General features: G+C 48.0%; 1 protein-coding gene across 2 annotated transcripts; it reads left to right on the top strand.

Moving 5' to 3' along the window:
- The first annotated feature begins 2,491 nt into the window (after positions 1-2,491).
- Tmem109 (transmembrane protein 109) lies at positions 2,492-13,869 on the top strand. Of its 2 annotated transcripts, XM_021151787.2 has the most exons (5): positions 2,494-2,693; positions 4,033-4,145; positions 10,020-10,267; positions 11,818-11,920; positions 12,365-13,869. In XM_021151787.2, exons 2-5 carry the CDS (start codon positions 4,124-4,126, stop codon positions 12,754-12,756), a joined length of 765 nt encoding a protein of 254 aa, XP_021007446.1. In that variant the 5' UTR covers positions 2,494-2,693; positions 4,033-4,123; the 3' UTR covers positions 12,757-13,869. The 2 variants fall into 2 exon arrangements, with proteins under 2 accessions (XP_021007447.1, XP_021007446.1); XM_021151788.2 differs by lacking the exon at positions 4,033-4,145 and having other exon boundaries at positions 2,492-2,693.
- The last annotated feature ends 868 nt before the right edge of the window (positions 13,870-14,737 follow it).

Genomic DNA, 14,737 nt, shown 5'->3' with positions numbered 1-14,737 from the left:
ACTCGTCCTTGCTACTTTGTGAGTTCTCCCTCTTCCACACTTGACCTAACAGAAGATAAGAGAGAAACAAAGATAGGGAGAGAAAAATTAGAAAACCCCCTGAATCTAATTTCTTTCCTTTTGTTTCTTCTTTGGCACTACTAACAAACCACAAACAAACTCCCTAAATGACCAATAACCACTACTGCCTATCAGGAAGCTCTAGCATTTATTTTTATTTTTTATTCTCTCTCTTTCCTTTCCTTTCATTTCTTTTTTATTTTATTTTAAGATTTTATTTATCTATTACATGTAAGTACACTGTAGCTGTCTTCAGACACTCCAGAAGAGGGCATCAGATCTCATTACAGATGGTTATAAGCCACCATGTGGTTGTTGGGATTTGAACTCAGGACCTTTGGAAGAGCAGTCAGTGTTCTTAACCGCTGAGCCATCTCTCCAGCCTGAGTGCTAGCATTTATATACCCTCTGCAAAGTTCACAGAATTCCAAATGTCACACAATTGCAGAAACTATCTGCAGCAGGCAAAGCCATGCCTCACATCCCTACCCCTGGGATTAAGACAAAAGCACATTCTTCTAATAATTTTATGTTTTTCTTTCAAAAAATAGTTTTATTCATTCTTATGAGTACACTGTAGCTGTCCTCATGCACACCAGGAGAGGGCATCAGATCCCATTACAGATGGTTGTGAGCCACCATGTGGATGCTGGGAATTGAACTCGGGACCTCTGGAAGAGCAGTCACTGCTCTTAACCACTAAGCCATCTCTCTAATTCCATCTTTTAGGGGTCTTGACTCAGGAAAGTAAGGCTAGCTGGGCAGTAGTAGTGTACACTTTTAATCCCAGCACTCCAGAAGCAGAGGCAGGCAGATCTCTCTGAGTTCATGGATAGCCTGGTCTTCAGAGCTAGTCCCAGTACAGCTAAGGCTACACAAAGAAACCTTGTCTCCAGTCCCCTACCAGTCAAAAGAATCAGAGTTGAAGTTTATTAAAGAAGTTATTAAAAGTTTATTAAAGAAGTTTATTAAAGTTGATACATATTTTTAGGAACATGATTTAACAGAGGAGGTGGGGGAGAGACAGAGAGACAGAGACAGAGACCAGGAAAAGAGTAAGACATAACCAAGTGTTTATATAGGATTCTGAAGAGGGAGTCACAAATGAGTGTCGTACCATTAGCTCATATAAAACATTCTGGCAGCTCTCAAGTTATGTCTTAAAAGGGTTGTTAAGAATTGTTTTTTTTTTAATCCTTTTCTCTCTTTCTGATAAGTGATATTATAGGATGGCTCCAGAAGTGACTGGGTTAGGAATATAATCTAGTAAAATATAACTATGAGCCACTAGGAGGATTGCACCCTCTAGGGGAGGGCTATGACAGGTCCTTCTTACTGTAAATGGAAGTTTCTAATGAAGTTCTTAGAAAATTGTTTTACAGCTGGGAAGAGAGAAACACCTTAAGTAGTTTTTGATTCTCAGTTGATGGGAGGTTTTAACAAGACTCCTAAGCGAAGTCCTCCTTTCCCTTCCAATGTTCCCATACATTTCTAATATGTGTCCCTATATTAATTTCCCAAAAGGCACTTGCAAACTAAAACCAAGTCTAGAAAGAACCCAGAAACACCACTCCCACCCCCATCACCCCTGAGATCTTTTCCACTAAGGCACGCCTTACAACCTGGATCCAACCTCTGGGATCCACACAGCAGGAGAGAACTGACTTCCATAGGAGTATTGTATTGTGCCTGCACATCCGAACACATGCATAGAATACATAACTACACGTAATTTTAAAATTTATGGGTTGGTGAGATGGTTCAGCGGTTAAGGGCACTGACTGCTCCTCCAGAGGTCCTGAGTTTAATTTCTAGCAACCACATGGTGGTTCACAACCCCCTGTAATGGAATCTGATGCCCTCTTCTGGTATGTCTGAAGACAGCTACAGTGTATTCATATAAATAAACCTTTAAACAATTTTTACATCTCCGCCTACCTCATCCACAAAGCTACCTCAGTGTTCTACGGTTTTAAAAAAACAAAACGAACAAAATAACCCCAGGGCACCTGGGCTGCTTTCCTTTCCCTAACAATTGTAAGCAAAGCTTTGGTGGTCACCCACACATTTAGGGTGAGGTTTTGCTCTCTCCCAAAGCATATGAGTTTCTCCAAGGTCGTACACCGTTAATGTGCCCACTAACACCTTGTGCCTTTCCCCCCTGATGTGCCATTTTTAGCGTGAAAGGTTTCTCAGCCCTCCAAGTGCTCGCCAGCGCCCCGCCTTAGGAAGTACACTTCCAGGGAGGAAACTGCCGCCCTAAATGCGTCGCAGACTCGGATCTGCACCGAATCCCGCATCGAGCACCAACTCTACCCACGCCACAGCCTCGACAGTTCTTTCTTTCCCCTTTCTTGCCAAAGGCTTCGCTTCCGTTCCAACTCCAATTTCCGGCGCCATTCTTCTCTTGGAAATATTTGGGAGGGAAAAAACACGTACAAACCATAAAGGAGCGAGCAGAGCGCATGCGTCCACGGTGCCTGCCCCAGGATCAGAGAGACCTGCCAGTCTCCTCCGTCGACCGCCCCGCGCATGCGCAGACTATAAACCAACACCCCGGGAGTTGAGGCGCCGGTTTGGTGGCGCGTTTTCTAGCGAAGTCCCACGTGAAGGATAGCGGTGACCGGAGCAGGGTGAGTGAGGGCTAAGACCAGGGCTGTAGATGCAGCTTAAGGGACAGATTTGCAGGAGGTAACAGGGCGGAGCCGCAAGGCCTTGCGAGCCCTAGTGGGGAGGGGTCGAACGTGGGACGTGGGGCTTAACAAGTATGGGACCCAGATCCTCGTTGCTATGCAACCAGGGGCGTTGTTACTAGGTAACCCTGGAGGAGAGTGTTTCCCGGGATAAGTGGGTTCGAGCGCTGAGGTCTAGCTCTCCGGAGGGAGCAGCTGCCAGATTTGGGGGATGAGGCCAGTGCTGAACTGCACACCTCCCCCAGCCCCATGGTCCAGCCTCCTGCCGCCTCAGTTGGAGCCCCCCTCAGGGTACCCTGACCTCATGGGCCTCGCGACGCCACTATGGAGTGCTTGGCAGGGGATGTGCTGTTCGAAATAGCACATGCCACTGACCCTATTGCCTGGAGTCTGGGCCTTGGGAAGGGAGCGGCAAGGCTGCACCCCCCCTCCCTTTGCAAACACCCTGCCCCACAAACAGTTGCTGGGTAGCAGCTGTCAGGGGGTTAGCTAGGGCTGCCTCCGACCTGCCAGAACGCTGACTTCATTCTCCTTAGTGGTGACTTCGCCACGTTTAGGACCTTCTATCTCAGCTGTGCTTCTCATGTGGCTGTCGTATATTTGGACTGACTATTCAAATAACCTCCTCCCCTTCCCCCCGCCACCTCTCCATGTCTTTATGTCCTACACTTGTGGCTTCTTGGCAGGGCTTCTGATACTCATTTAGCAAGCACTTAGTCATTCTATGCTAGGTGCTGGGGATTCCAAGAAAAGTTAATGTCAAGTTAGTCTGAGAGTCACTGGGAGGCTGTGGGACAAACTTTGAACACAGTGCTTGCACAGATTATCTAACTTCTTGAAGTAACTCTTAACCCAGTTTCAACAGAACTTACATTTGAGGAGATTGAATTTCAGATAGGTTAAGTAACAGGTGTAAAGGTAGTGGTGGTTAATTTGTGATAGATCTGAACCTGTGTCCTTTGTACAGAGAGCTCTTAGGAGACTTTGCTTAAAGTAGACTTTTCTCTGCGTTGCTGATCTTTGCAACCACTGTTTGATTATGCCTCAGGAATCCTGGGGAGCTTTAAAAACAAAACAAAAGGCAGAGCTCCTCCCTGGGAGGGTCTGAGTGGGTTGCCTGGATGAGGCAAACATCCTTGTTTAACAGGCTATGCAGGCAGGTCAGATGGGCAATCCAGAGTGAGGATTGCAGATCCACAGGACTGCTGTGAGTAGTGAAGGAACAGTTGGGGCCAGCAGAGGGCACCAAGTTAGTTCTTGCCCCTGTGGTGATTTATAGCGCGAAAGGAAAAAGAAGAGGAAGGAGCACTGACTGGAGGTAGTGTGGACAGCCCCACCCCGCCCTGGCAGAGCAAACCACAGCTGAACATATGGGGACATCTCACCACCACAGTAAGTAAAGCAGTTCCCCAGCTGAGACTGTCCCTACTAAGCTGAATTGCAGTTGTCTGAACAGGAGTGGCCAGTCTCAGTGCTATCTCTGGCTGTCCCTTCTTACCTTCTTGGTGTGTAACCTGTAAACTCTCAGTGGGTGGGTCATCTTCTAGTATGAAGGCTTTTCTTGGAAGGTTTGGGTATCTTCGGCTTTGAGCTCGATGGTAGGTAATGGAACGGTATGTTCCCATGGGCAGAGAGCAGGTCTTACCAAGGCAGTGTGGACGTGTGGGACAAGCAAAAGGGCAAGCCTGAGCTGCTGGACTTGGGGACACGGTCCCTATTTCTGTTCTAAGCAAAATGGGGCGTCATGATAACTGTAGGGCTGGTGAGATTCTCCATGGGGGGAAGGGACTGGCCACTAAGCCTGATGAACTGAGTCCGATCCCTGGGACCCACATGGTGGAAGGAGAGAACCAATTTGTTTAAGTTGGTCTTTGGCTTCCACACATGCAGACATACACACTTGTATACACACACTGTTCTTTTGTATCTAAGTGGTAAAGTGCTTGCCTACCTGTTAGCTCTGAGTTTGATTTCCAGCTACACACACACACACACACACACACACACACAGATTGTCATAAAAATTAAATGAAGTAGACAACACTTAGTAAATTACGAATCACTATTAAAATTTGATAACTTATACACATTTCCATGTGTGGAGTACTTCCTGTTTGAGGAAACAAAAAAGTTTCGGACATGTTTCCATCTTTCAGAGGTCAACGCTGTTTGTCTTTTAATGGCCATAGCATCTTTCTGTATTAATATTTTGATGAGGGCTAGTATGTATGTCCCTCAGTTGGTAGTATTTGCTTTTATATACAAAGCCCTGGGGCCAGTTCTTAGTGCAACACACAGGTAACACACACATGGCACATACCTGTAAACTCAATACTTGGTGGAAGAAGGAAGATCAGGAGTTGAGAGTCATCAGCAGCATGAGGAGTTCGGGCTAGCCTGGGCTACAATCAGGCCCTGACTTAAACAGCAAAACTGCAAAGTTCTTAATGAGACATGAGGAAGCATGATGATGGTGGGTCAGATTCATATTGCCTGAGCCTCACTTAAAAGAGGAAAGGAAAGGAAAGGAAAGGAAAGGAAAGGAAAGGAAAGGAAAGGAAGAGGAACTGATAAAGAAAGTAGCTTGCCAGTTTTCTTCACACCCAGTGTTCTCCAGAATCCTGTGAGATTCCGGCACACTTCAGCTCACCTAGAAGAGCAGTGCTGTCCTCAAGGTGGAGGGGTTAGTTCAAGGTTCCCTAGACTGGGGCAGGGGGCTGCTTTAAGTTGAAACTGCCCCAGAGAACAGGCTGCTGTGGGAGTTGCAGCTCATGTCACCCTGACCTTCTAGTAGGGAAGAGACGACACCTGATTCCTCCTGTTGGAGGTCCTTGGATATAGGATCCAACCCAAGATAGCAGGCCTGTTCTTTAGGGCCCCAATCATGATTGTGACCCAGATACCTTAGGAACCAACCCCTGTTTTCCGCAGCTCCTACCAGTGGCAGGCAGGAACCATCTGGCTCTTGATTTGTGCCAAAGAGAAGAAGATTCTTTCAGCTTGAGGCTTTTTTCACTTGAACTGTGTGTCTTGCAACTCCACTTGACCTTGGGGGGGGGGGGTGTCAGGCAGCTGTTTCTGGTCCAGAAGCTACCCCAAATGAAGTATTTTTAGAAGTCTTTTTTTTTTTTTTTGCACCTTCTCTGCCCAAATGGTGGAACATCTTTCTCTCTCTGCTATCCCAGATGACTCTAGATTTGCAGCCAATTCCCCCGTACTCTGATAACCACACATACTTCAAAACCTGGCTTCTCCACCGCCTTAGAGCTTCGTCTCAGCCTCTGCTCAGAAGCTCTGACTCACAGGAACTCTCTGGAGCTGCAGGTGTCCTTTTGAGGCCGAGGTAGAATGGGTTTTACTAGAGCCCTTTGACGTTTCTCCAGCAGAGTGGCAAAGAAGAAGTGGGCCTGCAAACATTCTTCTTACCTACTCCTTACCTGCTTCAATAAGTTGCTGCTTGCTGAATCTTCACTCACGTGTGGCATCATGTTGTGGATGAGATCAGAGCACAAAGCACAAGGTGCTTGGGCAAGTTTTCACCATAATTCCCAGAGATGGTTGGTGAATGCCAAGTGTGTTCTAGCTCATGGATAATCTGTTATGTGACTTTATAAGTAACTTCTAAAATTGAACACAGTTCAGCAAAGAGGTTGTGGACCAAGAAGGAGTGCTCAGTCGATCTGTCTGAATTCATAACTTGGTTTTCCCACACACTGCCTATCTTTCCTTGATTTCATCATTGGGATGACAGTGCCTACTCAATGATAAGTATCTGTCAGACTGAGAAAAGTAGTGCATGCAAGACCAGTGTCTTGCTTTTTATTCCTATTAATCTTTCGTTAAGGGCTGGCTGTTCCTGAACCCTTTGCTTATTTTGGCAATACAAAGTTGAAGTCATTCTGCATCAATGGTGTGATAGAGTATACCAGCAGTTTGCTTGCACACACACCCACACACCCCAGCAGCTGGTTTTCATCTACCCTTCCTTGCTCAGATCTCATATATCTCTTATAATTTAATGCATGGGACGTCACCTTTGTCAAGATCATCAGCCTTTTGCATGGCTTCCTGCATCATCTCCAGAGGATAAAGGGTGAAAGCAGCCCTTTCAAATATATGGTCCATGTCAATATCTCCATTTTTAAGAAAGCTTTGTAGATAGCCAAAGGATTGGAGAGAGAGAGTAGTTGCCAAGGGAACCAGTCATGTCAACTCTTTTGTTGGTACCTATCAGGAGAACAGGCGACTACTGATTGAGTTGATTCCAATGGCTAGAGATTTTGTTGATCACACTTATATAATATAATGAAACTTCTAGGAAAATACAGATAAGACCAGATTTAGAGAGCTTCCAGATCGCTAACATATGGTGGAGACCTTCTGAGGGTGATGTACCTAGGTAGGGCATGGCAGCTCTGCACTCCTTCTTCCAGACCTTGTGCTACCATCTTTACAGCTGCTGTTCATCAGTATCCTTTAAATATTTGTGCTTATCCAGTGAACCTAAGCGCTTCTCTGAACTCTTGACTCTCTTCAGCCAATTGAACCTGACAGAGAGGTCCAGGGACCTTGACTTACAGTCAGACAGAGCACAGATAAAATAAGCTGGCATCTAAAGTTGTAGACACAAGTCCTGCCTCTCATTGCTCGAAAGCAAACACTTGGGAGAGAAGAATTGGTGGGAAAGAAATCAGATTCATTCAGGGCCTGCCTCTGAGAAAACAGGGGTGTTGGCTTCAAGTCTCCATCTTATGGAATGTAGTTATATAAAGAGGTTTGTAGAGAGGAAGGTATAGGGTGGGGGTGCTACATGCTGAGTGGGGTCTTCTCACCTGGGGCATGCACCCCCCCCCCTTTTTTTTCTTTCTGGCCAAAATGTCATGATGGACCTTGACTCCAACCTCCTGGGCTAGTTCCTGTAGTTCTTAGATGGATATTACTTGTCTGTAAGTTAGACTTTGGAGCCATTTATATGTTTTGTATTAGTTGGAGCACAGAATTAAGGAACAAATAAGAATATTACACATCCTGATATAACCCAAAATTCACCAGCTGTTATGGATTCTATACATATAAAGATTATTTAAGCCAGTGATGGGGGCATATACCTCTAATCCCAGCACTAGGAGGCAGAGACAGGTGAATCTCTGAATTTGAGGCCAGCCTGATCTGTAGAGTGAGTTCCAAGACACTCAGAGATACACAGAGAAATCGTGCCTCAAAAAACGAAAAAAGGAAAAAAAAAGATTCTTTAGTGGTTGATTATCTGTCTGTCTGTCTCTGTCTGTCCTTTTACGGATTCAACCCACGGCCATGCACATGGTAGGCAAGGCATCTGTCACTTAGCTACCTGCCCCCAGCAACAGTTGACATTTAATCACTATAGTGCATCTTCTCTTCAGAGGTTAGCAGTGTATCAGTGGGTAAGAGAATGGGAAATCACCCTGGAAAGGATAACCCTGGAAAGGATAACCCTGGAAAGGATAACCCTGGAAAGGATAACCCTGGAAAGGATAACCCTGGAAAGGATAACCCTNACCCTGGAAAGGATAACCCTGGAAAGGATAACCCTGGAAAGGATAACCCTGGAAAGGATAACCCTGGAAAGGATAACCCTGGAAAGGATAACCCTCTAAAGAAGGGTCACATTAGTTAGGTGTGATCAGCCAAATCCCCGGTTGTAGGAATTAACTCAGTCATTAGCCATCCTTCCTCCTCAGAGGTTAGGGATGAGAGTCTCAATCCTCTAAAGGCATGGCTGGTCCCCTTGGTAATTACCTCCCTATTCCTGTGGTTAGCTAGGGAGTGCTCTAAAAATGGTCTTATTATCATGGAAGGCATGTTGGAAAGGGCTGTCTTTCACCCTTCGTCTCTGAAGATGCCAGGCTAAAAGGCTAATTACTTTGACAAAGGAATCTTTATTCTTTTTGTGTATTATATGAAATGTGTGAGCTCTGAGCCAGGAAGGGTAGACAAAAAGCAAACTGCTGGTGTGTGTGTGTGTTTATATGTATGTCTGTATGTATATACTAGATCATGACCATTGACACAGAATGACTTCAACTTCCCACTCCCAAATAGGCCAAGGGATACGACTCCGTCTTCAGGTTGGTAGTGTCAGAAACTAGACTTAGTTGAATTAGAAGATGTTCAGTGCAGAAGGGATTGCTTGCTTGCTGAGGATAAGAACAGAACAGAACACCTCGGACAGGTAGTCTCTGCAATCTTATGTTGACTGTGGAGTAACAGTGGGGGAAAAACAGCGTTTGGCCTTAGAATGGATCTCAACTTTAGAATTATTGAAGAGCTGGTCTCTATGACCAGGTCACACAGAGATAGTGCCATTAGAACCAGTGTGCTTAGACATGGACACTGACATGCCACTCTCAGGTGATGTCACTGAGCAGCCCCAGTTGTGATCCACTGAATACTTTATCCTCCACCAAGGGTAGGATTTGGAAGCAGAGGCTTGGGTTGAAATCCTTCTAAGCCCAGTGACCTTGCACAAGTGCTTACCTGCAGTCTCTTTCTTCACACCTGTGCCCACAGGGGCCAGGGAGAAAAACCACCTTGCATAATGGCCCCACAGAGATACTGTTGCAAATGCAGCATTCTTGTGTCTCTGTTAACCTGTAAATGCTTTATTTTATATTGCTGTACAAAGTGGTAATCCTACTTATTTGCTCTTTTTAAGTGACTTTTCCCTATCATCTTTGGCTTAAGTACATTATGTGCTTCTGAGAATGAAGTCTTTAGAGATTTAAAAGTCACATATGTTCTTGGTGCCTACGATGTAGAGACAGGCCTTCAGAAGATGAGTCTGCAGTGAGATTTTGGCTACTTTAAGGCACAGGGGCCAAGTGGTGGTGGAGCACGCCTTTAATCCCAGCGCTTGGGAGGCAGAGGCAGGTGGATTTCTGAGTTCGAGGCTAACCTGGTCTACAAAGTGAGTTCCAGGACAGCCAGGGCTACACAGAGAAACCCTGTCTCGAAAAACAAACAAACAAACAAACAAATGGCATAGGGTAGTTCTTGCTGGTGTATTGATCTGGTAGAGAATACAAAAGAGGAAGCTGTAAATCAAATGGTTGTGCCAGCATAGATTCCAAGTTGTGGTTCATCTTTTTTGGTAAACAGTGCATTTAGGTTTGGCTGGAATGTCTGCCGTGGGCCAGGGGTGAAGAAGGGGAATAACAGATCAGTTGGGAGAGTAAAAATGTTCATTGGTTCTGGCTCACTGCCTACCCTATGGCCCTGTCTTGGCAGACACAAACATGGCAGGCGCACACAGCACTCCGTTATGGAGCAGACATCTGTTCAAAGCTGTCCTGATGGTCCTCGTGGCCTTTCTCCTCGTCCACTCCGCCGCATCAGCCCAGTCTCATCGAGAGTTTGCCTCACCCGGTCAACAGAAGAAGGAGACCTCAGCTGATATTTTGACCCAGATTGGCCGATCTCTGAAGGAGACTTTGGATACCTGGCTAGGGCCAGAGACCATGCATGTGATTTCAGAGGTAAGAAAGGTTGTGCCTGTGGTGGCTGTGTGCAGAAAGAAAAGGAGAGACATTGTCAATGCCACCTCACCTCACCACCACATCTTTTGTCCTAGTTGCTACTGCCTAGAGAGAGCCCCACCTTCCACAAACACATCCTGGCACTTCTGCCTCTTGTAGGCTGATTGCCTGGTTCTTGCCTTCCAGGCTTTTTGCACCAACCCATCTTTCTCCAGGCTTGGTCCATTTGGCCAGAAAGGCTACAAAATGAGCTACCCTTATAAACTCATGTTGGTGGGTACCCATAACTTCCGACTTGATCTGAGTCAGACCTATCATCTTGAGCTGGCAGAGCTCAGAGACCTGAGTCCCAACTCTTCACCTGTGAAAGTGAGGTGGAGCTCATGAAGGGCCAATGGCAGGGTCACTTCTTCCACCCAGTGCCATTTCTAGTGTGGTGTCACACCCTTCTGATAGTTCATACTGGGCTGGAGAGATGGCTTAGTAGTTAAGAGCACTGACTGCTCTTCCAGAGGTCCTGAATTCAATTTCCAACAAGTACATGGTGGCTCACAACTTTCTGTAATGGGTTCTGGTGGCCTCTTCTGGTGTGTCTGATAGTTCATACCAAAGTGCCAAGCCAGTGATTTATAAGATCTGGAATATAGGGCTGGAAAAATGTCTTAGTAGGCCAAGTGTTTACTATGTAAGCGTGCAGACATGAATTCAGATCTTCAGAACATACATAAAAACTGGGCATGGTGTATATGTCCATAGCCTCTAGCAGTGGAAAGCGGGGTGAGAAGAGTTAGGCAGATACCAGGAGCTGGCTGGCTGGCTGGCTGGCTGGCCAGACTAGCAAGCAGAAACTAGAGCTCCAGGTTCAGTAAGTGTCCCTGGCTCAAGAAACAAGAGAGGCTGGCGAGGTAGCTCAGCAGTTAGGGAAGCTTGCTGCTCTCAGAGGACCAGAGTTTGGTTCCCGGCGCCCACAGATGGTTTACGACCAATTGTAACTACAGCTCCAGGGGATCCAGCATCCCTCTCCTGGCTTCTTTGGTTGCACCCCACCCCGACACTTATTCATATACACATATGGACACAAATAAAAATGAACTCTTTTTTTTTTTTTTTTTAAAGCAAGTGGAGAATTGAGGAAGGGAGTCTGATTCAGCTTCCAGGCTCTACATGGCCCTGGGTAGCTACGTAGGCAGACACACAAATCCATAATGCAGTGTAGTTGTCCCAGCCCTGCATGAACATTCTTTCACATACCCTTATGATTCCCTTGGAGGCCTCCAGTTTCATAGGGCAGCTACCATAGGGAGAGAGTGATTCACACACAAGTGCTCATCCTGCTACCTCCAAAGCAGCTCAGCTGACCGACTGATGTCCGTCTTAGATGTCCTGGATTCTGGGTCAGTGAGGAAGTGTGTCAGAAGGACCCCTTCACTGGACTCAGAGTCCATGGATCTTTTCACCCAGACCCGTTTCCACTGGGGAAGAAACAGGGCAGAGACTTCCCTGCAGGTGTGGGCCAGGCCTCCTCCATGATGGCTTTGTCTTTTTCACAGACCCTGTTGCAGGTGATGTGGGCCATCTCATCAGCCATCTCTGTGGCCTGCTTTGCCCTGTCTGGGATTGCTGCCCAGTTGCTGAGTGCCCTGGGGCTGGATGGTGAGTTGAGGGAATGAGAGATAGCCAGCTGTGCCTGACCTTGCTGTTAGCGGGGGGGGGGGGGCGGGCTATCTGCATGGGGCTAGACAGCTGTTTGCCGATGTCCCCAGAGGTACAGTAGAAGGGGAGGCTAGAGATTCTTACCACTGTACAGAGGTTTACTTGTGTTGGACATTGTGCAAAGATGTACTGTCTCCTCTTTGGTTAACCACAGCCCGTGGAGGCACACACACTGTTCTCATATAACAAATAAAGCTCCATTTCCAGTAGTCTTCCGGGAGTCCCAATCCGGAAGATTGGGATTCAAAACTGTTTCCCAACCCTGTAAGGATGGGCTATGCCTTTGTAATTATGGCTGTTGGGTCCCTTTTGCTTCACTCTTTCTTGTCCCTCTTTGCCCTCACCACATTGCTAGGTTGCTGACTCTGTCCTTTTCCCTTTCAGGTGAACAACTCACCCAGGGCTTGAAGCTCAGCCCTAGCCAAGTCCAGACCCTTCTACTGTGGGGAGCAGCAGCACTGGTCATCTACTGGTTGCTGTCCCTGCTCCTAGGCTTGGTCTTGGCCTTGCTAGGGAGGATCCTGGGGGGTCTGAAACTTGTCCTCTTTGTCGCTGGCTTTGTGGCCCTGGTGAGGTCTGTGCCCGACCCATCTACCCGGGCCTTGATGCTCTTGGCCTTGTTAACTCTCTTTGCCTTGCTGAGCCGGCTCACTGGCTCCAGGAGCTCAGGGAGCCACCTGGAAGCGAAGGTGAGAGGGCTGGAGCGCCAGATAGAAGAGCTTAGAGGGAGGCAGAGACGAGCAGCCAAGATGCCCAGGAGCATGGAAGAAGAGTGACAAGGGCGTCCCCAAGAGACACCCTCACCGTACCAAAGAGCTGAGCTGCTTCTGGGTCTCTCGGCCCTCCTTGCAGCCCCCCTGCCCTTTCCTTGCCTTGTGTCCAGAATCCTTCACACCTTTACCCCTGCGCTAGCCCCTGGCTGAGAGGAGAGAACCTGTCCTCTGCCGGTGCTCAGTCAAGTGATGGCTCCCTGCCCTTCTGTGCTCCCGGCCTGCCTCCCCCAGGGCAGGTTGGAGCCCTCAGCCCTGGCTTCTGCTCTCAGCCAACACCACTGCCGCTGATCTCCGTGATGATTAACCTGCTGCTTCCTTATACAAGGCCTGCCCAGGCTAAAGCTCCTGTTTGACCACCCCCTCCCCACTACCCCACCCCTGCCCCAGGTCTTTTCTTCCTGCTCCCAGCCACACTACCATCCCAAGTCCCTTGAGGCCCTCTCTGTCTTCCTCATTGCACTGCAATGGGCAGGGGCAGGAGATTGGAGACATGAGGATGAAGGGGGGAGGAAAGGGTCCCTGGAGGCCTGTGCATCTATGCTCTGTTACAAGTGCCTTAGCAGGAGTCAGCAGCACCCTCCAGGTGCCCCTTGCCACACTGAATGTGGGAAAGTGTGCTGTGGCTACTTCGTGGCCAGAGTGAGCCCCTTACAGAATCCCCACTCCAGCAAACAAAGCAACGACCCTGCTGGGATTGTCAAATCTCCCTTGAGGGTTTCAGAGACCTTGAAAAGGGCAGGAGGACCTGCTGTCTTGCAGTTTTACCCCTGTCCACTCTCTGCCATCCAGAAGCAAGCGTTGGTCAGTGTTGTGTCCCAGTAGCTGGGAAGGGCATGGCTTTGCCCTGATCTGTTCTGCAGGGCTAGGAGTGAGCCTGCCACTAACCCCTCTCCACCACTTGCTCACTCTTGGCCTTGGCCTTGGCCTTTAGGTTCCTGGTGGAGGGAGATAACCCATGCCAGGACCAGCACAAGATGTGAAGAATAAATGCCTATTCTTACTGAAGGTTTGATGTGGAATCATGGCTGCAGTGATGTTTTTATCAGCGCTTGGTGGTTTTAAAGTGCATGCTATTTTATTATCTTCTTCTGAATAAAATGTATTTACTCAAAAGTCTCTGCTGCTGAACTCTCTTCCTTCTGGACTTCTAGCAGAAATCTGTTGGGAGGCAGGGAGGGCTCAGGAAGGCAGGATGTACCTGGTACCTTTCCCCCTAGGACCCTGGAGGGAGGCATGCACTCTCTTGGAAAGCTTGCAGATCTGGCAGCTCTGTTGGGATTGAAGTTGACCATTCCTGCAGGGTGCTTATGTTGCTAGCCCGGGGAACCTGGAAAAACTGGCTTTCCCTCCCAGACTCAGGAATTTACTGAATAAGGTTCTCACTGTGGCTCCAGGTGGTTCTGCTCTTTTGTGTAAGGTCCGGGCATGTTTCTGTTTCTTTTTCCTCTTTAAGTTGCCATGGAGATGCCAGATCTGGACCTCTCCCAACACTACCTGAGGGCAAGGCTAGGTGGCACTGGGAGTCAGGACTCCCTCAGAAGGGTTGACCAGCCTACACCCTTCATCATTAGGGACTCTTTCTGGGATAGGTTTGGGCATGAGACAAGCTGCCTCCACGGATGGCCTAAGGTGGTCTGGCCTGGTTTGGCCTCTCCTTTTCTGCCCCAGCAGCTCTGTTCTCTTATGTCCATGAATTCTAGATGCCTTCACAGGTGAGATGCCTGTGGGGAGGGCATGAGGCAGAGGAAACGGGTTTTGTTTGTTTGTTTTTCTCCTTGATCATCGGCTTCCACGAGGAATCCCAGAACGCACCTTGTGCTTCCTGGCAGAGGACATCAATCTGCTTAGTCTCCAGGGACGCTGCCTTATTCCGATCCTAGGCACCCTGGGTACCGGACCACGCTCTGGGTTTTGGGATCCGCAGGGCACTAGGACCCGGCGGGGCGAAGGGGACAGCCCATGTGCCTGCGTTCCCTCCCACCCC

This window comes from Mus caroli, chromosome 19 (genome assembly GCF_900094665.2).
Source record: "Mus caroli chromosome 19, CAROLI_EIJ_v1.1, whole genome shotgun sequence".
NCBI classification, from domain to species: Eukaryota; Metazoa; Chordata; class Mammalia; order Rodentia; family Muridae; genus Mus; species Mus caroli.
Note: the sequence above shows the minus strand (reverse complement) of the source record. Positions and strands in the feature narration are given on the sequence as shown.